The 27,704-nt window shown below is 42.8% G+C and overlaps 1 protein-coding gene and 1 long non-coding RNA gene across 2 annotated transcripts in view; both read left to right on the top strand.

The window, feature by feature from the left end:
• The window catches only part of FAH (fumarylacetoacetate hydrolase), a 36,368-nt gene extending 19,900 nt beyond the window's left edge, over positions 1-16,468 (top strand). The window contains exons 13-14 of the mRNA XM_038419403.2: positions 3,818-3,935; positions 16,201-16,468. Coding sequence (XP_038275331.1) covers positions 3,818-3,935; positions 16,201-16,280 — 198 coding nt within the window. The 3' untranslated portion in view covers positions 16,281-16,468. The remainder of the gene's footprint in view (positions 1-3,817; positions 3,936-16,200) is intronic.
• Positions 16,469-19,048: 2,580 nt separating this feature from the next.
• On the top strand, positions 19,049-22,343 carry LOC122456161. The gene is made up of 3 exons (XR_006274856.1): positions 19,049-19,186; positions 19,939-20,074; positions 21,147-22,343. It is a non-coding gene; the product is annotated as an uncharacterized LOC122456161 (long non-coding RNA).
• Positions 22,344-27,704: the final 5,361 nt, after the last annotated feature.

Below are 27,704 nucleotides of genomic sequence, written 5' to 3'. Positions count from 1 at the left end.
AAAAATTAAGGCAATTAGTTAGGGAAGTGGATTGGACTGAAGAACTTATGGATCTAAAGGCAGTTGAGGCCTGGGATTACTTTAAATCAAAACTGCAGAAGCTATCGGAAGCCTGTATCCCAAGAAAGGGGAAAAAATTCATAGGAAGGAGTTGTTGACCAAGCTGGATGAGCAAGCATCTTAGAGAGGTGATTATGAAGAAGCAGAAAGCATACAGGGAGTGGAAGATGGGAGGGATCAGCAAGGAAAGCTACCTAATTGAAGTCAGAAGATGTAGGGATAAAGTCAGAGAGGCTAAAAGTCGAGTAGAGTTGGACCTTGCAAAGGGAATTAAAACCAATAGTAAAAGGTTCTATAGCCATATAAATAAGAAGAAAACTAAGAAGGAAGAAGTGGGGCCGCTTAACACTGAGGATGGAGCGGAGGTTAAAGATAATCTAGGCATGGCCCAATATCTAAACAAATACTTTGCCTCAGTCTTTAATAAGGCTAAAGAGGATCTTGGGGATAATGGTAGCATGACAAATGGGAAGGAGGATATAGAGGTAGATATTACCATATCAGAGGTAGAAGCGAAACTGAAACAGCTTAATGGGACTAAATCGGGGGGCCCAGATAATCTTCATCCAAGAATATTAAAGGAATTGGCACCTGAAATTGCAAGCCCATTAGCAAGAATTTTTAATGAATCTGTAAACTCAGGAATAGTACCGAATGATTGGAGAATTGCTAATATAGTTCCTATTTTTAAGAAAGGAAAAAAAAGTGATCCGGGTAACTACAGGCCAGTTAGTTTGACATCTGTAGTATGCAAGGTCCTGGAAAAAATTTTGAAGGAGAAATTAGTTAAGGACATTGAAGTCAATGGTAAATGGGACAAAATACAACATGGTTTTACAAAAGGTAGATCGTGCCAAACCAACCTAATCTCCTTTTTTGAAAAAGTAACAGATTTTTTAGATAAAGGAAATGCAGTGGATCTAATTTACCTAGATTTCAGTAAGGCATTTGATACCGTGCCACATGGGGAATTATTAGTTAAATTGGAGAAGATGGGGATCAATATGAACATCAGAAGGTGGATAAGGAATTGGTTAAAGGGGAGACTGCAACGGGTCCTACTGAAAGGCGAACTGTCAGGTTGGAGGGAGGTTACCAGTGGAGTTCCTCAGGGATCGGTTTTGGGACCAATCTTATTTAATCTTTTTGTTACTGACCTTGGCACAAAAAGTGGGAGTGTGCTAATAAAGTTTGCAGATGATACAAAGCTGGGAGGTATTGCCAATTCGGAGAAGGATCGGGATATTATACAGGAGGATCTGGATGACCTTGTAAACTGGAGTAATAGTAATAGGATGAAATTTAATAGTGAGAAGTGTAAGGTTATGCATTTAGGGATTAATAACAAGAATTTTAGTTATAAGTTGGGGACGCATCAATTAGAAGTAACGGAAGAGGAGAAGGACCTTGGAGTATTGGTTGATCATAGGATGACTATGAGCTGCCAATGTGATACGGCTGTGAAAAAAGCTAATGCGGTTTTGGGATGCATCAGGAGAGGCATTTCCAGTAGGGATAAGGAGGTTTTAGTACCGTTATACAAGGCACTGGTGAGACCTCACCTAGAATACTGTGTGCAGTTCTGGTCTCCCATGTTTAAAAAGGATGAATTCAAACTGGAGCAGGTACAGAGAAGGGCTACTCGGATGATCCGAGGAATGGAAAACTTGTCTTATGAAAGGAGACTTAAGGAGCTTGGCTTGTTTAGCCTAACTAAAAGAAGGTTGAGGGGAGATATGATTGCTCTCTATAAATATATCAGAGGGATAAATATAGGAGAGGGAGAGGAATTATTTCAGCTCAGCACCAATGTGGACACAAGAACAAATGGGTATAAACTGGCCACCAGGAAGTTTAGACTTGAAATCAGACGAAGGTTTTTAACCATCAGAGGAGTGAAGTTTTGGAATAACCTTCCAAGGGAAGCAGTGGGGGCAAAAGATCTATCTGGTTTTAAGATTCTACTCGATAAGTTTATGGAGGAGATGGTATGATGGGATAATGGGATTTTGGTAAGTAATTTATCTTTAAATATTCAGGGTAAATAGGCCAAATCCCCTGAGATGGGATATTAGATGGATGGGATCGATTTACTATAGAAAATTCTTTCCTGGGTATCTGGCTGGTGAATCTTGCCCATGTGCTCAGGGTTTGGCTGATTGCCATGTTTGGGGTCGGGAGGGAGTTTTCCTCCAGGGCAGATTGGAGAGGCCCTGGAGGTTTTTTTGCCTTCCTCTGTAGCATGGGGCATGGTTGACTGGAGGGAGGCTTCTCTGCTCCTTGAAGTTTTGAACCATGATTTGAGGACTTCAATAGCTCAGACATGGGTGAGGTTTTTCATAGGAGTGGTGGGTGACATTCTGTGGCCTGCGCTGTGCAGGAGGTCGGACTAGATGATCAGAGTGGTCCCTTCTGACCTTAGTATCTATGAATCTACTGTCAGTATTCATAAAAGCCAGTTGTGGTATTTTAGAGGCAACAATATTCCTGCACAAAAGTAGCCCAATCCTGCTGTGTGAGTTACAGCTACTATCTCATTGTTAAAAACAAACTCCACAGCAACAGTATGTTGCGATCTATGGAGGGAAAACCTCTAGATAATATAAATGTTACTGTTACTGTTTTTCAAAGTGTTAACGCTTCCAAGTCTCTCAATTCTGTATGAACCTAGTTTCATAGTCCATTATTTTCATTTATACTGTACTGGTGTTGCACTCTACTTAGAAAATGCAAAACCCACTTTCTCCAATGTATTTTTTGGGATTCACGGCGCTCTGTCTCCTGACCAGCACATTGCTGGACATTGTTCAGTGGTGGACCGAGGTGTGATGTGTTGTTTTCTTTCCTCGTGCTGAAATAGAAAATAAGGACAGGGTAATATTTTATACCCTGTTATCCAATAGCCTATAAAGTCATTGGGAGACTTTCCACTGGGAAACATCAGTGGGGGTTGGATCTTGCTCCTAGTGCATTGCCATCTGTCCTTCTATAAGGCTCCAGTAGTGTTTCAGCATAATAAAGCACTTGCATCATCCTGCTGGGGTACACATGTATAAATGAAGTGCCTTTTCTTTTCTCTAACACATCATGCTGCAGATTTACATTAAAATCTTTTTAACATTTACCAACATTTAGCATTCATCTGTACGATGAAATGTGAATAGGACTCTGAAATGTAGCAACAGACAGATACTTGAGAGGCAGAAATAGTGCCCTAGATTTGTCTCCATTCTTCCTCGAACAGGATCCAATTTTTCCTTATAGTGCCCACTACAAAAGCTAATGATACCAAAGAGAAGACTGCTTTAGGCAGTTGTGGCCTTCAGCAAGTAAGGAGTTAAAAACACAAGATGGGCGAGTAAGCTAGCACGTCAATGAACTGGATCAATGACTGTTACTGGCAAAAAGAAAAGGAGTACTTATGGCACCTTAGAGACTAACAAATTTATTAGAGCATAAGCTTTCGTGAGCTACAGCTCACTTCATCGGATGCATCCGATGAAGTGAGCTGTAGCTCACGAAAGCTTATGCTCTAATAAATTTGTTAGTCTCTAAGGTGCCACAAGTACTCCTTTTCTTTTTGCGAATACAGACTAACACGGCTGCTACTCTGAAACCTGTTACTGGCAAGGTTCCATTGCACAGAATCCAACAATATACTGTATTTGTTTTCTCACTCCCAGCAGCAGGGGGTTGGAGATTAATGGTAGTACAGACAGGTGGTTTTACAATTCTGTTACTAACTTATGCTTTGAAGGATCCGGAGAACTTTGGCTCCCTGCTGGAGATGTCATGGAAGGGAACAAAAGTAATTGACCTTGGGAATGGACATTCTCGTAAATTTCTGCAGGATGGAGATGAAGTCATTATAACAGGTAACAACCAAATGATTATGGGTGTGTTCTCTCGGTACTGTGGACTGGCCTAGTACCACGGTGTGTGGCCCCTAGTTTTATGTATAGCATTTCTAGTGGAAGTCAGGCTGCCTGTGAATTCCTAGCTGCACATGACCCCTTCCTGGTTCCTGGGAGGTAAAGGCAGGGGGATAAACTGTCCCCTGCTATATCTGCTTTATGGGTCTATTTGTAAGTTGTATTGGTCTGTTTGTAAGTGTCTGTCTATTTTTGGGTATTATACAGTGCCTGTTACCATAGTATTGAAGCACATGGGCTCCCCCCCATTTCCCAGGTTCAGAGATCCCTTTTGAGCGTGATGCCAGGATTCTGGTGTTCTGCCCCCCCCCCCACTTAATTATAGCCTTTATATCAAATAAAGTTGCCAGATATTTTTTAAAGGAACTGAAAAGACAGAACCAGAGCAGGAATGGTGATGCTTTTTACTAGCCTGCCTTTCCCTTAAGTAGTTACTGCATGCATGTGCACGCGCACACACGCGCACACACAAAACTGTAGTCGTATATAGTGTGCAATGCACAAAAATACTTTGGGGGCTAGTAGTTTTGATTTGGGGTTTTTTGCAAACTAAAAATAACACATGATGCTTTGTTACTCATCTTTTGACACTTTCCTCTCCATAGAGATGTGTGATAGTGTTGTTCCGTTAGGTAGCATAAAAGCTGCTATAGAAAGCAAAGGAGGTGGGTTGTTTTTTTTTTTCCATCATGACACTAAGGACTGGGATTTTGAAAGGAGTCTTAAAGAGTTAGGTGTGGTGTTGTAATTTAGATGGAATGTATGGACCCAAAGAGTCAAAGGTGTTAACATGCCCCTGACATGGTCTAACATTAAATAATTTCAAACAAGGGTTGGTATACAGAGACCTCCGCCTGCTTAGTACCATGACAAACACCATTAAACCTTTTATTAAAGATACAGAACAAGAAGGGAAAAATGGTTTAAGTATTTGGAATGTAAAGTATTAAGCACGGTTTTCATTTTAACAACAACCCTTCTTCCATTTCCCCTTGAGTTTTTAGACAGAATCCCCCACTTGTTTAACGGTTTTTTTAAGTGGTACTGAAGATCATAATGACTGTCCTTTTTGGGGAAAAGAAAAAATTAGTTGAAATGAGCTGGTGCTGCTGCTGTTGAAGTCTGATCCCGTTTCCTAGAAAACAAGACAGACGGAGAGAAACCTAAAGATAGAAAGTGCAGCTTCTGTCTCTGGTGTTGCTTCTCCCTTGCAATCTTGCTCCTGGAAAACCCAGGCACAGCACCCAGTCGTATCAGCCACTCCAAGTCCTGGCAAGCTCATACCAGCATCAGGATGTTTTAGGGCATTGCTTTTCTATGCTTCTCTGGTCACAGGCTTACAGAGGTGTTGCAAAATATGCAGTCTTGGCTGGCTAAGCCAGACTTTTCCTAGACAGAAGGCAAAAGGAGAAGGATAGGAAAGAGAAGAAATAAGGTGGGGAAGGAAAAAGACAGTGTGTGTGTGAGAGAGAGAGAGAGAGTGTGTGTGTCCACATACCTTGTGGTGGTCAGGATTTAACTGAAGCCAGTGGAGGTAGTGATGTTGTCTCTGGCTCCCTCTATTGGCTTGATCTATTGGGACATTTCTTATGATCAGAACAATGAAGACCCAATGATGCTACAGTGGATCCCAGGGTCCCAGGAGACAATGAGGGTGGCAGCCATGATGGTGAAGCTCCCTCCTTTCCCTTCTTTGAATCAGCAATTGTTCCATTTCACTTCCTCTCTACCAGTTTTCCTCAAACACTTTTATTTTAAGAAGCCCTTAGGAGGAGTGATGGGCAGAGTCATTCACTCCTTCGTTATTTTATCAGCCAATGGGCCTAATTTTGGACACACCAATTTTGGTTCATTGATTGCCGGTCTCCCACTGTTCTGATTTACCAGACACTATCTTAATACGGTCTTTGAATTTTATCAGTAGGCCTTTTTGTTTGGGCTAATTCAGCCTCTTTTTTTTCCATCTTTCCCCGTTTTCAATGTTTTGTTGTTGTAGGTTATTGTAACATTTTATGAACTTTCACTCACTTTTCACAGTTAAGCTCAGACTTAGGATAAATTTGTCGGCCCAATTTTCACAACAGGTGCCTACTGAATTTCAATAGGATTTGAGTGCCTGCCTCCCTTAGGCTCCTCCGAAACTCCCAGCCAAAGCCTGCATGTACTTGAGCCGTTTGTCCTGGCTGCAGGAGCCGAACCCAGAATCCTAGATCTAAACCGTTTTGAATATGATAGAGAAGGTTCCAGTTCAGATTCTTGGATCCAAACCCAACTCCTTTGTTTTTAGTTCAAGGTCAGATTCAGAACCAGAAATTACTTTTTTTCCTCCTGTTTCTGATATGGGGTAAAGCTATTCTTGTGAGATTTTTTGACCAAGTTTGCAGACATCTCCTCAGTTCCTCTGCTGGCCATTTTAGAGAATGGTTTGTGAAATTTTTCATATCAACAAATCTCACTAGCCAGAACCTAACCTTGATCTGAACAGCTTCTTCGATTCTCTCCCACCCCCCAGTTCTTACACATACTAAGTGAAGTAGCCCACAGGATTTGCACAGACAACAAAGCTGCCAAAGTGCTAGGAAGAATTAATGAATGTGACGTGAGCAAGAGAAAATAATGGTGACTAAGTCATGGAGGCTGGTACATATGTCTGGTGAAAGGAACACTTTTTGGGACTGGGAAACTTGCAAGGACTATCATAGAGGGGGGATACCTACAGCACAGAGGCAAAACTATGGTGCCTTACCCAGGGGGTATCTCGGCAATTAAGGAATGAACACAGGAAAATAATTCTAGCCAAGTGAAGGAGCATCGGTGCAAGGTCTGGAGCTAAGCAGTCACTGCAGGGGCCCTTCAAGGAGAGCACTGAAATAAATGAGGTGGCAAAATCCAGCACAAGGTGGTGCATGCACATCAGTACAGCCCATTAACCGCTTTGAAAGCATCAGCAAGATTAACAGCTCTGACGGCACAAGAGTGGGCCCTGTAATAGATCCCCTGAACCAAGAACGGAAATAGAAAATATGTTACTGAAACTGACAAGAGCTGCAATAAATGAGCTGAGCTATCCAGGGGTTAATGGTGACAGTATGATCGACAAGAAGGCAATGAAGATTTACGTGCAGAGATGGACATGGAGCCTCACCATATGTTCACTTCTCTGCGGGTTGGGTTTGTTGGAAGAGCACGTACATGTCTGTATAGAGGCTGTGGAATTTACCGTTGCACTGCGGAGACCTCTGTGCACCAAGTGGTGTAGTTAGCTGAGGCGAATGGGCCCATTAGTGTGAATGAAGTGCAGATCTTGTAGTAGTGACATTTCAGAACTGCCTCTTGCTTTTTAAATCATTGTTGCATCTGCCCCTACTACCACTCCCCACCACCTGCTAATAAACTCCACTTGTCTGGGGTTACCATACGTCCTGGTTTTCCAGAACATTGCCTCTTTTTTTGAGTCTCCATCCTCTGTCCTGGCAGATTTTTCAAATATCTATCAGAAAATGTCCTGGATTTTTGCAGAGCAGATGGTGTAGCTCAGAAAGAGCCTCAATTGGTCCACTTCCTGATGGGTCCCTTCTCTGCATCTGCAGCTGATTGGTCCATTCTCCTGCAGCCACATCTGCCCAACTCCCAGCCATGGGGAGGGGATCCCGCAGGGAGGCCCTGACTGATGGCTGTTGCTGTGTCCTGCCCTTGTGCCTGCCACCATGGCAGGGAGCGACACTGGTCCCCACCTCCAGTGAGTACCCCTGCCACAGGTACCATCCAACTGTACTCCGCTTTCAGCCCCCCAACCACGCAGTGTCCTCTTCTGGGGAACCTGAAATATGGTAACCCTATACTTGTCTCCTATTTCTGCAGGCCAGAGCTGAGCTAGCAATACACCACTCAAGTTATTGTCTGCTTCTAAGCAGAATGTGGAACAAAGGGGAGCATTTCCTCTTCCATCTCAATATGCACTGTGCATTATTTGATGTAAAACAGCTACTACTTAATGAGATTATTCTTTATTGACACAGATTCTGCCACCTAGGAAAGGTCAGTTAGATCAGAAAAGTTCAAATTTCAGTGCTTGGATACTCAATCCATGCTCAAGCACCAGAATTAGTAGCCTGATTTGCAGATACTGAGTATCTCAGCCTGGTGCTTCATTTTCCTAATGGAATGAAAAGCATGGGCTGGAGGGGTAATGTCTTCCTCACAGGATGCCAAGACTGTCTGTATTGCTGTTTGTAAACTGCTTTGAGATCCTTGGATGAAAGCTGGTATAAAACTATTGGATATTAATGAAATGTGTTAATAGATCATTGAAAATGGAGCTGGTCAAAATTTTGCTGTCTGTGTTTTTGTTTGTTTTTGGCTACAAAATGTTTTTTAAAGATTTTCATGAAAAAACTTTTTGTCAAGTTTTCATTTAAAAAAAATCATTTTTACACTCACTCCACCCTTGCCTCCTCCCCCAAGTTAGGAAAATATTCAATGGAAACATTGACAGGTTTCAGAGTAGCAGCCATGTTAGTCTGTATTCGCAAAAAGAAAAGGAGTACTTGTGGCACCTTAGAGACTAACAAATTTATTAGAGCATAAGCTTTCGTGAGCTACAGCTCACTTCATCGGATGCATCCGATGCATTAGTTAGTCTCTAAGGTGCCACAAGTACTCCTTTTCTTTTAATGGAAACATTGTTCAACATTTTTGGCAGGAAATGAAATTATTTCCCAGCCAACTGTAATTGCCACCCAGTTTGATAGAAGCCTTTTGGGCACTCCATTGTAGCACTAACTGATGCTCTGAGAGTTCTAGGTTTAATAACTAAACCTCACAGGGGTTTTGATGCCTTGTGGAAGATCAGACAATACATCAGGAGCTAAGCTGTGAATAGAACCCAGGGTCCTGAATACGTGTGACATACACTAGCCACTACACCATAGGTTAAATTCTGACACCCTTGCTCACAGTAAATAAATAGTACTTTTACTCTTCAAGTGGTTCCATTGACATCAACTAGTGACTACTCTGCATGAACCAGGGCATTAGAATGTGGCCCACGATCTCCTTGGTGCTTACTAAGAACTTACCTTTTAGATGGCTGTTTTAAATCTCGAACATCGTTTATCAGTGGGACAATTAAAATAATATAATGTAACGCTAACACAACACAGAACATTGCATGTTGATAGATGTACATTAAACCAAGTTAGTGATGCTAACACTGTGCTATTTTGAAATAAACAATGTTCCCTAGCTACAATAGATCAAAACATTTGTAAAGCCCAACCAATGATGTATGTAAAAGGAAATGTATACTCCAGGGCTGGCTCCTGAGCTAGTTCAGGATGCCTTCATATTTAGTGACATATGGTAAGTCGAACCAAAGCCTTTACTGCACAAGTTAGAGTGTAGGCCTATCACAGCCTGTCCCAAGGCAGGACTAAGGCGTGTCTTACCAAGTGCCCAACCAATGATTTATTGCCTACTTTGTTTGTTTCAAATTTCCACTTGAATTAACCCCTTCCCCCTCCTCCTTAAGCATTTTCAGAGAAACCTAACATAAATAAACCAAGAGCAGTGTATTGTTCCTGAGAAATGTTTCTCATGGAAGCCGGTATTACAAGATTTCTTTCGCTAAACTGCACTGTGGCACATTTCAAAATGTATCGGTAGTTCCTTCAATCTTTCCTTGGGGGCTGTGGTATTGGCTGACTGGTGCACAGAGCCTGCTCCATTAACTGTGCTACACCTTGTTACTGCTCTAAATTATATTGGATCGCAAGGATAGCACATTGTGCTAAAAATCACCAGCAAGGAAGTCTAACAAAGATTAATGGAAACTTTATTGACTCCTCAAAGCCCTGTGACTGACTTAAGTAGTGTTTACTAGTGATGAGCCAACAGGCTGGTGTTTGAATGTCATTCATATGAGAAGTTTGCTCCTGGTCAGAGTGGCTAGCAGGGAGCCCTGGTCTGTTAAAGAGAAGGGAGAAGACCAGCTCACTCTAAGTTGCTTTACTTTGGGGGGGGGGGGTGAGGATGAGGGTGCCAGGAGATTTTTACTGAATCTCTCAGCTGGGTCTGTGGGGTGGGGAGTAGGGCTCAGGAACTATATACGCACCCGGTCTGCTGGGTTCTGTGGGAGGAGGGGCACTGCCAAGGACAAGGGTGAGGGTATCAATACTATGAGAACTTTTCCTCTTCCACCCTGGTATGACTGTAGGATGGGAACAGGGCTGGAGTTCATCTCCAGAGGAGGGGCAGTGCTGGACCAGCTGGCCCTGCAGATAACTAGGTATATGTGCAAAAAGAAAAGGAGTGCTTGTGGCACCTTAGAGACTAACAGATTTATTTGAGCATAAGCTTTCGTGAGCTACAGCTCACTTCATCGGATGCATTCAGTGGAAAATACAGTTGGGAGATGTATATACATAGAGAACATGAAACAATGGGTGTTACCATACACACTGTAACGAGAGTGATCACTTAAGGTGAGATATTACCAGCAGGAGAGCAGGGCATGGAGGAAAACCTTTTGTAGTGATGATCAAGATGAGCCATTTCCAGCAGTTGACAAGAATGTCTGAGGAACAGTGAGGGGTGGAATAAACATGGGGAAATAGTTTTACTTTGTGTAATGACCCATCCACTTCCAGTCTCTATTCAAGCCTGAGTTAATTGTATCCAGTTTGCAAATTAATTCCAATTCCGCAGTCTCTCGTTGGAGTCTGTTTTTGAAGCTTTTTTGTTGAAGAATTGCAAATTTTAGGTCTGTAATCGAGTGACCAGAGAGATTGAAGTGTTCTCCGACTGGTTTTTGAATGTTATAATGCTTGATGTCTGATTTGTGTCCATTTATTCTTTTACGTAGAGACTGTCCAGTTTGACCAATGTACATGGCAGAGGGGCATTGCTGGCACATGATGGCATATATCACATTGGTAGATGCGCAGGTGAATAAGTCTCTGATAATGTGGCTCATGTGATTAGGCCCTATGATGGTGTCCCCTGAATAGATATGTGGATAGACTTGGCAACGGGCTTTGTTGCAAGGATAGGTTCCTGGGTTAGTGGTTCTGTTGTGTGGTGTGTGGTTGCTGGTGAGTATTTGCTTCAGGTTGGGGAGCTGTCTATAAGCAAGGACTGGCCTGTCTCCCAAGATCTGTGAGAGTGATGGGTCGTCCTTCAGGATAGGTTGTAGATCCTTGATGATGCGTTGGAGAGGTTTTAGTTGGGGGCTGAAGGTGATGGCTAGTGGCGTTCTGTTGTTTTCTTTGTTGGGCCTCTCCTGTAGTAGTTGATTTCTGGTTACTCTTCTGACTTTGTCAATCTGTTTGTTTACTTCAGCAGGTGGGTATTGAAGTTGTAAGAATGCTTGATGGAGATCTTGTAGGTGTTTTGCTCCAACCCCTCAGACAGAGACAATGTGATTGTATTGTAGAGTGTGGCTGTAGACAATGGATCTTGTGGTGTGGTCTGGTTGAAAGCTGGACGTCACCAGGTTAGCTGTGTCATTATCGGGGATAATGTTCCTGATGGCTTATAGTCCATCTTTGTGTGGAATGTTGGTGTAGAGGGCTTCTACATCCATAGTGGACAGGATGGTGTTTTCAGGAAGATCACCGATGGATTGTAGTTTCCTCAGGAAGTCAGTGTTGTCTCGAAGATAGCTGGGAGTGCTGGTAGCGTAGGGCCTGAGGAGGGAGTCTACATAGCCAGACAATCCTGCTGTTGTTGCCAATGCCTGAGATGATAGGGTGTCCAGGATTTCCAGGTTTATGGATCTTGGGTAGCAGATGGAATACCCCAGGTCGGGGTTCCAGGGGTGTGTCTGTGCGGTTTTGTTCTTGTGGTTTTTCAGGGAGTTTCTTGAGCAAATGGTGTAGTTTCTTTTGGTAACCATCAGTGGGATCAGAGGGTAATGGCTTGTAGAAAGTGGTGTTGGAGAGCTGCCTATTAGCCTCTTGTTCATATTCCGACCTATTCATGATGACGACAGCACCTCTTTTTGATTATGATGTCAGAGTTGTTTCTGAGGCTGTGGATGGCATTGTGTTCTGCATGGCTGAGGTTATGGGGCAAGTGATGCTACTTTTCCACAATTTCAGCCCATGCACATCGGCAGAAGCACTTTATGTAGAAGTCCAGTCTGTTGTTTCGACCTTCAGGAGGAATCCACCCAGAATCATTCCTTTTTGTAGTGTTGGTAGGAAGGTCTCTGTGGGTTAGTATGTTGTTCAGAGGTGTGTTCGAAATATTCCTTGAGTTGGAGATGTCGAAAATAGGATTCTAGGTCACCACAGAACTGTATCATGTTCGTGGGGGTGGAGGGGCAGAAGGAGAGGCCCCAAGATAGTCCAGCAGAAGAAGTTGTCCTAAGAGTATAGTTTGATAGATTAACAATATTGGTGGGTGGGTTAAGGGAACCACTGTTGTGGCCCATTGTGGTATGTAGTAGTTTAGTGTCCTTTTTCTTTTGTACAGAAGCAAAGTGTGTGTTGTAAATGGCTTGTCTAGTTTTCGTAAAGTCCAGCCACGAGGAAGTTTGTGTGGAAGGTTGGTTTTTTATGAGAGTATCCAGTTGGTGAGACGAGAAAACAGCAAATATTTTGGGGGCAAAGAGCATGTATACTCATTACGTTCAGCAAATGGAACATTGCATTTTCCTATCCTCGTTAAAGTTTCCTTGTGTATATTCGTCTGCTGTGTGAAATCTGAATTGGTTTCCAACCCCAAGAGTAAACGTGTAAATTGTTAGTGCTTAGGAGGCCCTTTTGAATAACTGTGTTCAATATTTAACCCCCAACTCATTTAACCTCACTGACAGTTGTTACAATAAAACTGAGCAGGAATTTGGCCAGTTACAAAGTTCAGAGTCTGCATTTTCTTTTCCAAAGTCAGGGTTTCTTGGAGGTTTTTTGGCATGTAGGTGGCCAGTGTGACACTGTTCTCATTAAATATTATATCCAAGTGTCACTCCAGTCTGACCTAGTCAAAGATGGCTTTCTTCCTTTTAGTATCTATTCCTCTCGTTATGCTTTGGCTACTTGAGTTTCAGACCTGATCGCTTCTCTGCACTAAGTTTTTCAACATTTGATCCTTGGAAAGAGACAGAGTTTCCCTAGACCTCTGGGTTACTGCACAGCCTGAGTTCTCATAAGAAGTGGAATCTGCTCTCTCAAGGAAAACTCCACTCCTTTATCAGCATTACAAAGAATCTCTGGGATGAGCAGAGCAGAGATGCAGGCATTCTGTGATATGATTCAGAGACGACCCCTGAGTGTGAGTGGATTGAAGAGGGAATGAGAAATTCTATTTCTTTAGGACTTGTTTCTCTGAAAAGCACTCCTGGTAAAGTCAAGAGCTGAAAAATCTCCTTTCAGGTCCTGTTGAAGCCTCTAATGTCAGGAAAGGGAGTGCAGATGCCGAATCTGCTTAAGTGAATAGTCACCTTCCCTGTTGCCAACTGAATGATTTCAGTGCCTTGTAAAAACTAGCAATAACACACTATACGTTGGGAGCAATCAAGTAAGAGGATAGTCTCCACTACATATATAATTAGGAAGTAAGGACAATGTTGCTATGAATCACCGCAGTGGTAAGCTGCAAAGCCTTTTTTTCCAGACACCATGAATGAGATCCTCACTCCCTGGTTCAGCCTGTTTATGCTGTGTAAAAGGGCCAGAGCAAAATAAAGGGGCCCTAAATGCCCCATATTCAGCTGGGGGAGGATTTCCTTCATGCAGGCACTATGGCTGACAGCCAGAAGGCTGCCCTCGGATGGTGTAGGGGAATGACGGGAGCAGAAGGGGCTGCAGCACTGTGGAAAAAATTTGGGGCAGGGCTGCAGCCGCTAGGACAGCCCAGGGAAGCTACAGTAATTTAGACCTGCAAAGGGGCTTCTCTAGCCCGCAGGGCAGCCCAAAATGGACAAACAGAAATGGTCTGAAGTAAATAGGATGAAGTTCAATCAGGACAAATGCAAAGTACCCCACTTAGGAAGGAACAATGAGTTGCACACATACAAAATGGGACTTGACTGCCTAGGAAGGCATACTGCAGAAAGGGATCTGGGGGTCATAGTGAACCACACGCTAAATATGAGTCAATAGTGTAACACTGTTGCAAAAAAAGCAAACATGCTTCTGGGATGTATTAGCAGGAGCGTTGTAAGCAAGCCATGAGAAATAATTCTTCCACTCTACTCCACGCTGATTAGGCCTCAACTGGAGTATTGTGTCCAGTTCTGGCACCACATTTCAGGAAGGATGTGGACAAATTGGAGAGAGTCCAGAGAAAAGTGACAAAAATGATCAGAGGTCTAGAAAACATGACCTATGAGGAAAGAGTGAAAAAATTGGATTTGTTTAGTCTGGACAAGAGAAAACTGAGGGGGGACATAAGTTTTCAAGTATGTAAAAGGTCGTTACAAGGAGGAGGAAGCAAAATTGTTTTCTTAACCTCTGAGGACAGGGCAAGAAGCAATGGGCTTAAATTGCAGCAATGGAGGTTTAGGTTGGACATTAGGAAAAAATTTGTAACTGTCAGGGTGGTTAAGCATTAGAATAAATGGCCTGGGGAGGTTGTGCAATCTCCATCATTGGGGATTTTGAAGAGCAGGTTGGACAAACACCTGTCAGAGATGGTCTAGATAATACTTAGTCCTGCCACTAGTGCAGGGGACTGGACTAGATGACCTCTCGAGGTCCCTTCCAGTCCTATGATTCTATGAAGATTGAGAGAGCACAAAGGTGGCTTTTCCCACTGTCCCTCTGAGCTGTGAGTTCTGTGAGCCTAGCTCAAGGGAGAGTGGCCACATGACTAAACATTTGATCTACGCAGGCTGGTTGATTGGCATAGCACCTGGTGAGTTGTGCTAACACAAGTTGTAGCCTGTAGCTGCATTCCCACTGCATTGCTAGCTTAAGCGTCTGCAGCACTCAAGCTTCAGTGCACTCCTCCCTGCCCCTACCCCAGTGGACCAGCTAATTCGCATTTAAAGTGTCACTTTACCTGAGCTAGAAATTTTTGTGTGTAAACAGGAGTCAGGTTAGGGGTAACATTGAGTTATACCTTGAGCTAACACTGCAGTGAAGACAAGCCCTCAGTAAGAAGATACAAATGATCTGAATAGGATTAATACTCTCGCTCTCTCGCTAATAGAAATTCAGAGATGGATGAATCACTGGAACTACTGTATCATTTAGTTATATGCAGGGAAGAGTGCATCTTTCATCATTTTTGAAGAATCCATCTTTTGACAATGAAATTGTTCCTTAAAATAAACTGTTCACGGGACATGTTATATCACTGATGTCTTTCTCTTTACTAACATTATCAGCTGAGGTCTGCAGTAATTTTGTCTGTTGCTTCATCTCAGTATAACGTTTTCAGGTATGCCTGATGCATACTGGATGAAATGCCTTCAGCTGAGTTTCCTTTCCTGCTTTCTCTGTAAGCTGAACTAATGGATTGCTCTTTCTGAATACGTACAGTACCTGGCAGTATGCACCAGTACTGAAGGGGGACTTGCAGCAGCCACATACCCCAGGATTGTGGAATTAAAAAAATAAATATGTAGGACAATAGGTCAGAATGTCAACTCACAGCTTGCATGAGTATTGAGAGGTCAAATCATTCTGTAGTTACAGATGTAATCAATGACCGGCAACATTGGCAGCAGTTGTAGACATTCATTGTCTGTTTATGTAATGGAGCATAGCTGGACATCTTGGGCCTGATCCTCAGCTGGTGTCAGTGGAGCTGTGCCAATTCAATTTAATGGGCTATTCCAATTTATACTAGTTGAGGATCTGACCATTAGTTTCGTTTTTTTTTAAATGTAGCCTCCCATTGATGGTCTGGCAAGCTGAGAATTCTCTTAAGGCTGCTCTAAACTACACCAGGGACCAGGCTGACACAGAGCCATCCCCAGGTTTGGGGACCCACAAATATTGCCTTACAGCCCCCTCCCCTCAGTGGTATCCAGTGTGTATTGACCTGATCAAAAGCCCCTCAATGTCAATGGGAAACTTTAGGTCAGTGGAGTTTGGATCACCCCAACTGAGCATAGCTAAGGAGCTAGGCCTACATCTGTGTATTTACATTCATTTTGTTCCCTTTCGTGTTAGTACTGCAGTTTGTGCTATTTCATTTTTTTACTTATTGTAAAAATCACTAGGTGCCCCTCTTGTGACTCTTCCTCTCCCCATTCCAGGTCACTGCCAGGGAAATGGGTACCGAGTGGGATTTGGCCAATGTTCAGGAAAGGTGCTTCCAGCCATCTCTGTTCCATGATTGCCTGCACAAGGTGACTTTTTAGCAAGGGAAGAAGCCTAGCCACGTTCCTGATGTAACAGTTCTCTGACATAAAGAATTTAAAATGTGTGTGTGCATGCGTGCATTGTTTTCAAATCCGTATTTTTTATATAAATGGTTGGAGTTTCCCGAGTATTTTAATTATCAATAAATATCTTAATGATGCAGTTGCCTTCGGTATTCTCTTCTTCTTCTTCTGGCAACTGTTATACTGTCCTGGTTAAGATCCATAGATGTAAGTAGAGTCTTCATACACAGTCCATTAATAGTGGGCACTCTGAGCTGGCGGCAACCTGATTTTCTCCAAGTACCTTGACGGATGTAAACACCAGTGAGTCAAAGGAGGAACTTTGCATGGTACGAGACAGGAGTAGATGGATTACATTAGCAAAGAAAATGTAGCCCAAACATTTGAACCATGAATGGGGATTGGATCTTGTAGAATAACTTTCTTTGGGAATTGGGGGACTCCTTATTGTTGATAGTTAAAAGCCCTACAGCAAGCAAGGAGAATAAGGGAATCTTTGCATCAGTCTTCACCACAGAGAATAATTGGGAGATACCTGCCCCAGAGTTACTCTTCTGCAGGCAATACAGGGGAGGCAGTACTAGGGAGTGAGGTGTTGCCTAGATTGATAGCTTGAATGCCAAAGAGTCACCAGGATGGGATGGTTAATCCAGGAACTCTGAAAGAATTTAAGAATTAAGTGGATGAACTGCTGGCAGAAATACAGGGAGAGATTCTCCCCACCTCCATATCTTATACACTGCTCTGGCTGTACAGATGCCCCAGGAGTGAATCCCTCTGCTGCAAGAGGAGTGCAAAGTACCCTTTACTAGCCCTGGTGTAGGAGTTGTGCTGGGAGCAGTAGGATACATGTCCATAGTGCATACTGCCATGGACACTGGGCTGCATAGCAGTTCACAGGCAGCCTTCATAAGACTGCCATAAATGAAAACAGCGCCCAGAGCTGCTCTAATTTATGCTGGGGACTGCTCCCAAAATCCAGACATAAAAGCGATCTTTGCCCTACTACCTCAGGCTGCACATCCCAGAAGCTCAGCACAGAATCAGACCCACATGATTTACCATTTAAATCTGCTATTCTAGCAGAGACTTAGCTCAGCCAGCGTCATATTTATTATTTTTTTAATTGCTAAGGTTGATCCTGGGAATTACAGACCAATAAACTTTGCTTCAGTAGCAGGTAAATTAGCTGAAAAACAATTAAAGCTAGGTATAAAACACCTAACTGAGTCTGATATAATATGGCGATGAACCAGCCCAACTTCTGTACTGGAAAAATATGCCTCTCTAAGCTGCTGGAATTCTGTATGGGAGTCAGCAGTAGATATAACTGTGATGGGTTGGATCACAGAAACCCCCTGGGGGCTGCCAACTGATATTCCAAGACTACTTCTGCCCCTGCTTTCCCTGTCCTCCCAGCTTGGGACTTCAGTGCCCTGCCTGGTTTGAGCCAGACCCACTAGCCTGCTGCAAACCTAGACCCAGGTCTGAACCACATCCCATAACAGCTGTAGGCATAAACTGAAAACAGCTTAAGAAGTGTTCCTGTCTTTAACACTGATGCCCAACTCCCAATGGGGTCTAAACCCCAAATCAGTTTTACCTTGTATAAAGCTTATACAGGGTAAACTCATAAATTGTTCACTCTCTATAACACTGATAGAGATGCACAGCTGTTCTCCCCTCTCTCTCCCTCCCCCCAGGTATTAATATGTACTCTGGATTAATTAATAAGTAAAAAATGATTTCATTAAATACAGAAAGTAGGATTTAAGTGGTTCCAAGTAATAGCAGACAGAACAAAGAGAATTAGCAAGCAGAATAAAATAAAACACACAAGTCTGTCTAATACAGTAAGAGAACTAAACACAGATAAAAACTTCACCCTCAGAGGAATTCTAGTAAGCTTCCTTTTACAGACTAGTCTCCTTCTAGTCTGGGTTCAGCAATCACTCACACCCCATGCAGTTGCTGTCCTTTGTTCCAGTTTCTTTCAGGTATCCTTGTGGGTGGAGAAGCTATCGTTTTAGCCAGCTGAAGACCAAATGGAGGGGTCTCCCACAGGCTTAAATAGACTTTCTCTTGTGGGTGACTTTCTCTTGTGACTTTCTCTCCTTCCTCTCTGCTATGCAAAGTCCAGCTCCAAGATGGAGCTTTCTCAAGAAACTGACCAAATGCTTAACTAAGGCTACTTAAAAATCAAGCACGTACACAGCCAATATTCATAACTTTGAATAAAAAATGATACATGAATATAAATAGGATGAATAGATTCAGTAGGTCATAACCTTTACAGAGATATGTTACATGGAATATGTAGCATAAAACATTCCAGTTACGTCATATATACACTCATAAGCACATGGGGGGCACCATCACAATAACTTAAACTTTTCAAACCCTCTTCGTTCAAGTCCCTGGCATGAGGCTCTTCAAGAATCTAAGGAGTGATTGGGCTGAGAGAGAATGTTTTGTCCGGGATAAGAAACTGGTGAGGGGAGAGAACAGATCTGTAATAAATGGTCTGTTTTCAGTAGAGGAGGTTTATAGCTGAGTGCCCTGAAAGTACGCTATAATAGATGTATTATAGATCTGGGAAAGGTCAACAGTGAGGTGACTAAATTTGCATGTGACACTTATGTCTCTGTCCTCACTGCGGGAAATGAGCTGGCAAAGCGAGAGCTAACTAAGTGACTGTAGACTCTGTAAAAACGTACACTATGTTGCTGTGCAGATTTGAGGAAGTGGAGTTTCTGGCAGAGACCTCCTGCTCCTATTTCCTCCCCAGCCTTGTAGAGGGCTTCCGTACGGTAAAGAAGGAGAGAGAATGACAAGGAAGGAACAATCTCCAGCCACGGTAGGGTCCATCCACAGCAGGGATCCACAGGTGCAAATCACTCTCTGCTGGAACTTGGGGGGGGGGTGTCTTAGACAATTGTCAGGACATCAAAAGTCAATGCCTCAATTCCTGTGGAAAAGCCCATGAGCTCATTAATGCCCACAAGTGGAGAAGGCCTCAGTTTTAGTCTCATGCTGTGTTACTCGAGAAAGGTTGCCTTTTACCATGAGTGTCTCCTTGTAGTTCAACCTATGCTCAGGGCTGTGTTCCAGTTTTCCCGAGTGTAGAGGTAATACCAACAGTGAACATAAGAATGGCCATACTGGGTCAGACAAATGGTACATCCAGCCCATATACTGTTTTCCAACAGTGTCCAGCGCCAGCTGCATCAGAGGGAATGAACAGAACTGGGCAATTTTGAGTGATCCATACCCTGTCATCCAGTCCTGGCTTCTGGCAGTCAGAGATTTAAGGACACCCAGAACATGAGGTTGCATCCCTGAGTATCTTGGCTAATAGCCATTAATGGAGTTATTCTCTATGACCTTATCTAGCTCTTTTTTTTAAAACCAGTTATATTTTTGGCCTTCACAACATCCCCTGGCAACAAGTTCCACAGGTTGACCAGCGTTTGGTGAAGTCCTGCCTTTTGTTTTGTTTTAAACCTGCTGCCTATTAATTTCATTGAGTTGACCCCTGGTTCTTGTGTTATGGGAAGACGTTGATAAGACTCCCTTGTTCACTTTCTCAGTTGTCTTTTGTGCTTTCAGCCAGCCAGGTGACACCAAAGTACATCCAGAAAACACCCTCCACCTCATCTACATTGTGCTTAGGAATGTCATCCTTGTTATCCTGCTCTCCAGGGTTCTCCAAACAATGGCTCATGTTACCCCAGCAGCTGCAATGGTGAGAAGCTGATGAAGGGCTCCATCCTGTACAGTGTGGAGTGCTCCTGTGAATGCCCAGGTTCAGACTAACATATGAGTTTGATGCTGGAAATAGGCCATACCTGCACCACAGGTGCAACCTGTTTTCTTTTGTTTGGGCTGTGGTTGTCGCCACACCTCACTGAGAGATGAATCATCTCTCCAGTGTCCAGCCTGAATAACTCAGTGGGGCACTGAGAAGCTACTCTGAAGAGGTGACACCTAGCCCCACTCCACTCCCAATCTCCTATGCGCATGGTGCGCTCCTAGAAGCTCGGTTCCTGAACAGAGGAAATTGCTCACAGTTCTTCCTTAGGGATACCTAGCAACCTCCTCTCCTTGATAATCACCATCAACAAACGTGGTCCAGTATTACCAATTCAGATATTCTTAGTTAACCTCTCCCACTAGTACCTATGTGTACCCCATCAGACAGCTGAGTGCCTTGCAGTCATTATGGAATTATCCTCCCAAGACCCCTGGGCTGTTACATATACAGAACTGAGGCACAGAGAGCAAGTGACTGGCTCAAGGTAACGCAGGGAGTCAGTGCAGAGTGGGGAATAGCCCACAGATCTCCTGAGCTCTGGTCCCATGCCTCAACACACGACTTCCTCTCTATTCTAGCGCTAGCATCCATCTCTTCTGCAGTCAAGTTCTTTATCAAGGGTGGCTGAAGTCTTGACCCCACTGAAGTCAATGGAGCCAGCATTTCATCCTATAATGTTAAACATTGCTTAAGAGGTGGGGAACGTTTCATTGGCCTAAGAGCATTACTATTGTATGGACACCATGATGCTATGGTCTCACTTGAGTTTCTTGTATGCTGAGGGAAAAGGTATTTTCTGAAAAGGCAGCGTAAAATCTATATTGACAACAGCTGCTGATGGCCAGCCAGCCCAGCACATTGTTATTAATGGGCTCTGATCTTGATGTACACATACTAATTACATTTTTAATTCAGGTAGTAGCATTGCTGCAATGGTCTTAGAAGACAGATGTGTTTATTGGAAATGTATAAATCTTTTGTGTTGTGTTCTTATTTCCTGCAGAACTAAAGGCAGCCACCTTTCCCAGGAGCTGAACTTCTTTTTAAAAGAGAAATCTCATCTGTGCAGTTGTCCCCAGCATGACAAATGGAAAGTGCACTTTCTGCTTAAATAGTGAGCAGGAGAGCAAGCTGCGGGAAAGGTTAAGTGAAACACCAGACTCCATGCACTGACCGTCAATGTCTTAAACTGCTCCATTCTGTTGGTGTAAGCCCTCAAGACCTGAACACCCCCTGAAGTTTGAGAGGTTCTTTGAATGGAACTCATGCAGGATCCAGGTCAACATGCCAGTCCATGCCAATCCTGCTCCTAGTTTAGCCCTTATGGAAAACCAGCAGTACTGTCATTTATAACTTCTCCACCAGAGGGAGGATGATGGCTTCAAATGTACAGGATGAAATCCCTGTCCCACTGTTATCAAAGACAAAACTCCCACTGATGTCACCGGGGCCAGGATTTCACCCACTATATATAAGAACATTACAAAAAATGCATCCACTATTCAAGCTTGCATCCAGTACCATCTGAGCAAGGCTTCATTGGCCACATGGGGCCAGATTCTGATCTCTTCTACACAAGCGTCAAAATGAAGTAACACCCATGTAAATGAGATCAGATCTGGCACATAGAGTTCAGATTTCAAACACAGACAGGAGAAAGTACTTGGCATCTCTGTGGACAGCTCAGTGACATCATCTTCTCAATACACAGTGAAGGGCAACAAACAAGATGATGTTGAGCGTTATTAAGAAAGAGAGGCTTTGTTTCTGTCAAGATCTGTTTCATTGCATGCCTACAGGTCTGTATTATTGCTAGGAGAGCCTGGTCCAGTGGAAAAGAGATTCAGGAATCCTGGGCTGCCCAGTGACTTGCTCTGTCACCTTGGACAATTTACTTCACCACTCTGTTCCTCCTCCCACCCTTTGTCTTATCTATATGAATGGTAAATCTCTTACTATGCATGCGTGCAAGTGCCTAGCACAGTGGAGTCCTGATTTTGGTTTACAGGTGCTGCTAGTACAACTAAATAAAAATAGTTTAAAATCACTAGAGACATTTTTAAATGAAAGGAATAGTGCATTACACTGAAAGCATTAAATTGCCATGGTATAAATCAATGGCACATGCTGGTCTTGACTGTGTCCAGTTTTGCTTTACTCATCTCATAAAGCAGTGGTTCTGAACCAGGGGTACGCAGAGGTCATGTAGATAGTTGCCTAGTTTTACAACAGACTACATAAAAAGCACTAGCAAAGTCAGTACAAACTAAAATTTCATACAGACAATGACTTGTTTATACTGCTCTAGATACTATATACTGAAATGTAAATACAATGTTTATATTCCAATTGATTTATTTTATAATTATATGGTAAAAATGAGAAATTAAGCAATTTTTCAGTACTAGTGTGCTGTGATGCTTTTGTATTTTTGTCTGATTTTGGAAGCAAGTAGATTGTAAGTGAGGTGAAACTTGGGGGTACGCAAGACAAATCAGCTTCCTGAAAGGGGCACAGTAGTCTGGAAAGGTTGAGAGCCATTGTCATAAAGCATATAGCAACAACAGAAAAAGTGCCCAAAGCTGCAATGTTTGGTCTGTAAACACAGCAGGGGATTGTTTAAGCCACAAGACTAAGTTACACAACAGCGGTACAGAGGGCATCTGTTAAATATCATGGAGATCCCAGGGCAAAAGAGCTTCAGCTCATGCACCAGTCTGTAAACTTATACAAACAATGATTAGACAGTTTTATTTCCAAAGTTCTATTTCCCACTCCGGTGACTCAATGGTTTGACCTTCCCTACCAAAGGATTTCCCTTACCTGCAAAAGCTTTCTGTGGAATTAGGTTCCTTAAACATTAAAGGGGGCTCTTCAAAGCACAGTCTTATACTCTCATGGGTCCCCAGCTTACAGGAGAAGATAGACAAAATAATAAAAATAAAATCAAAATGGAGCTCCCACATCCTCTTCTCTCCAGCAACTCCACTCTTGTGGGCTTGCAAACTATTGAGCACAGAAAGGAATTATAACTCCAAGGGGAGGAAATGCTTCCGAGAATCCTTTATCTTTTCCTGGATCCCCAAAAGCCCAGAAAGAGGATGTGTCCTTGTTCTCTGGCAAAACATCTGGGTGTATGTTTAAGTGTAAGAGGCAAGGGGAGAGAGAGAGAGAATGCTTTGTGGACTAGCGAGGAAAAGATGTAAAGGAAACATGCAACAAGAAGGTAAATGATCAGTCTTAATTCCTACTCTGAGCTTCTTTATGCTTCACAGTCAGGCTTTTAGAACTTGATGAGGTCTATGCTTCCAGGCCACGCATGCTGGTGGTTGTCAAGATCATGACAGAACTCTGATGTGCATATTGTCAATTCATATAATTAAAGGTCTGAGAGGTTAAGTATGGATTTCTGCTGAATCCGTGAGCAATCATTGCTGAACGCTGGAGAAATAAGTTAAATTTTCTTTCTTTGTTAGCTTATAGATGCCAATGATCTCTCTTTCCAGGGCTCACCCTGCAAACACCTCCATAAAACATATGCACACAGCTCATAACTCCTTAATTAGCCAAGCCCACAATGTCTGGTCATGAAATGGTTTTCAATAATTGTTCAGAGTAGAATTAAATGACCTAAATAAAGTGACCTCATTAAATGGAACTTCGGAAGAAATTGGTAGATCAAATTTACATTGATCCTGGCTTTCAATTCCAAGCCAGAAGTATATAGGTTAGGTTAAACTAATTGTTCTGTTTAGGATGTTAGCTGCATTGCTGCTTGGTGGGTAGGGAGAATATACTTTGTAGTTTCACCAAGAAATACATACTGGTTTAAAGTTAACCTGTGTATTTAGATGTATCAAACCTCACCAAAGAGTGCCCATGCTGGGCTCTGGGCTGCCCTACCATCACTTTAAATTACAGATTGGATATAATCCATACATACCGCTCAGATGCTCCTCCTTTTGAGGGACATCACTCATTTTTGGCTGAATTCAACACACGTTTGGTTTCCCATCAACTTTTAATGCTGAAATGTATTTACATCAGAAACAAAGAACTATGAAGCTGCCACTCTAGGAAGAATTACTTAGGCAAAAAGAATGAGCCTCTCCGCGTTTTAAGTTTCCTGCGCGGAAAATTTTTTGTCTATCTCATATCCAATAAATTTAACTTCCCCTTTAACAAAAGCTGGAGTTCTTCAAATCCCAATAATCCACAATACCTTAGTGCTACTCCCTGCCTATCTGGTCCCTAGCCTTCCTTGAAGGCCCAAAACCCAGACTTACAGCTTTGGGAAATGGACTGCTCTGGTAATCTACAGAAGTGATTGTTCTTACTCCTTTGAGGTTCTCCTCCCCATTATTTTAGCTTAAATCTTACATAACAACTGCGGCTAGTTTAGGAACATGTGTGTGAACATGCTTCTCAAATGCCTCTGTACCTAGCCAAGTAGCACCATGCAATTAATTGATGAATAAGCTCTCTGGATATACCTAGCCACAAGCTTGATGCTTATTGATTAAAATAGAGCTGCATTTTGTCATTCTGATGTTGCCTAAGATCACGTGGCTTCCTTAGAAAGGAGATGATGAAGTATGCTGTCACGACGTGTTCCATTCCAACTGTCCCCAGTCAACCAGATTCTCGATTTTCAATTGTCAGCCCATTTGGGGAGTGGGAATGCAGTCCTCTTCCTTCTGTTTTTGCCTCTGTTACGCACTTCATATTAATTGATTTGCTGTGTAAGTAAAATGCCTTGCCGAGAACAAACAATATGAGCTAGTCCTCTAATGTATTTATTTAATTTCAGATCCTGATTTCAGTGGGAGCTGGGCTCCTAAATCCCTTTGAGGACCTGGCCATGCTATTTGTAGATGAAACACATTCATGGCTGCTGGTGGTGCTCAGCTGATGGTGTCAGGAGCTGTAACAGAGCAGAGGAGCAAAATCTAGAGGGAGCAGACAGAAGCAGTTGGACGCATGGCTTCAAAATGGAGCTAGCGAGATCAGAGAAGTTCATGTGATGCTGGCAGACCTGGTGCCAGCTCATGCCAAGGCCCTCACCAAACACTTACAAATGCACAGCTGGAAACCAGTCTTGCTTAGCTGTGTGTTATAGGGTTGCCTACCCTCCAGGATTGTCCTGGAATCTCCAGAAATAATTAATTATATCATGAGATGAAACCTCCAGGAAATACATCCAACCAAAATTGGCAACCCTAGAATGTTAGCATTATCAAAATAGCTATTAGATGTTAAATTGGTAAGAATGTGGTTAGTGTTTAGACTTTATGAAATGCTTGTAAGATGCTGCCTGTGTTGATTTCATTTTTAATCACTATAGCCCAGGGTAAAATGTTGTATTTTGAGTGTTTGCACTGTAAACCTCTGTAATTGTAGGTTTCAGAGTAGCAGCCATGTTAGTCTGTATCAGCAAAAAGAACAGGAGTACTCGTGGCACCTTAGAGACTTAGAAATTTATTTGAGCATAAGCTTTCGTGGGCTACAGCCCACTTCATCGGATGCATAGAATGGAACATATAGTAAGAAGATATTTATACATACAGAGCAAGAAGCATTAATTAAGGTAAAGTGCTCGTCCTGCTTATAAGAAGGCCAGTTAAAGGCAGATGAGGAACTGTGTAGCATCAAAGGACAGATGCCTTGTTAACTGCATTCCTAACTCCCTCCAGGAAGGAGAGATCTACGTGTGAACACATTGTGACGGGTTCCCTCTGGGGTGCCATCAGGAACTGGGGTACCACTGAGCCCTCTGACCCACCAGCCTGGGCTCCCTCTCACACTGTGCTGCTGTGATAAGCTGCAGACATGCTCCCGGTCTTACATTTCCACCAGCATACATGCAGGTAAGGACACAACCAGCTGCAGTTACATGCAGGTGCTCTGACCAGCTACTACATGTGAACCAACAATAGAGAGACTACAGCCAAAATAATCCCCAGATTTCCAGCCTAGGACTCCAGAGCAGTACTATCCTGCCCTGGTCCAAACCCCAACCAGTATGAATTTATTATCCAGTTCTCCTCCCCCTCAATGTGGAGAGGAATATGCAACAGCCTCTCTGAGCTAAGATTCCCACACACTTCACTCCAAACTCACTGATTTAGATTAAAACATAAAATAAATATATTAACTACAAAAGATAGATTTTAAGTGATAAGTGATAGCAAACAGATCAAAGCAGATTACCTAGCAAATAAACAAAAATGCAACCTAAGCTTAATATACTAGACAGATAGGGTAAGAATCTACTATTCATATCCAAACTTATGGTACAGGCAGACTTGTAGATTCTTAAGGCAAAGGCCATGTTTGCTTTGCAGCTTGGAATCCCCAGGTCTTTCATACACAGGCTAGAAATCCCTTTAGCCTGGGTCCAGCATTTCCCCCAGATCAGTCTTTGTTCCTTAGGTGTTTCCAGGAGTCTTCTTCTGTGAAGAATGAAAAACAACAGATGATGTCACTCCCTGCTTTATATAGCTTTAGCATATGGCAGAAACCCTTTGTTTCAAAACTTGGTTCCCAGACTGGTTTGTGGAAAAATACTGACATCCCAAAATGGTGTTCAGAATCAGGTGGCCTGGTCACATGTCCTTGTAGAGTCATAGCAGCCATTACTTACAGGCTGTCTGGAATGTGCACAGGAACGTTAAGTTCTTCCAGGGTCCATTGTATTTGTTGATGGGCCATCAGCACTGTCTGGCTTCTTCATGGTTGTGGATGGGTGGTTGTGGGTGTCACACAGCGTAAGCACAATTGAAATACAGATACATAGTCAATATTCCTAACTTTAGATACAAAAATGATACCTGCATACCTATAGGATAATCATATTCACCAAATCTTAACTTTTCCAATGACACTTCACATGATCTGTCTTGCATAAAATACATAAGTATACTAAATCGTATCATATAATAATATCATTATGAAGAATATGGGGTGCAGTGTCACACGTATCTCATCAGTTTGGACTATGAGGTGGAAGAGATAATAATCCCAGACAAGGAGAAACTGGATCTCTCTCTCTCTCTCTCTGGCTGTTTTGACTCTCAGAGGGCTGGAGCTATGTAACAGAAGCAGAGATCCCCAGGGTCAACCTGGGTTAGCTCCAAAAAAACATTGAGTGCTGACAGATTGCTACAACTCTGTCACCTTTGGAACCATAGACTGTAACTCATTTGTGGATATATGTTTGTCTTCTGTAATCTGTAAATAACTCTCTTTACTTTATCCTAGTTAATAAATCTTTAGTTAGTTTACTAAGAGGATTGGCTACCATCATTGTCTGTGGGGTGAGCTGTGAAGTTCAAATAGACCTGGGGTATGTGACTGATCTCTTGGGTCTGGAAGCAACGTGAACCTGTTATATTCTTTGTTGTAATACAGTAACCAACTATCACTAAATCCAGCTCCCCTGGGTGGCAAGATAGACTGGAATGCCCAAGAGGACTGTGTGTGACTCCATGGTAATACTGTTACAGTGATCCAGGAGTTCACATTTGTTACTAGGTTGGTGAAATCTAATTATAGAACACAC

The sequence above is a fragment of the Dermochelys coriacea genome, chromosome 10, assembly GCF_009764565.3.
Source record: "Dermochelys coriacea isolate rDerCor1 chromosome 10, rDerCor1.pri.v4, whole genome shotgun sequence".
In the NCBI taxonomy this organism is placed as follows: domain Eukaryota; kingdom Metazoa; phylum Chordata; order Testudines; family Dermochelyidae; genus Dermochelys; species Dermochelys coriacea.
This window is presented reverse-complemented; position numbering and strand designations above follow the sequence as displayed.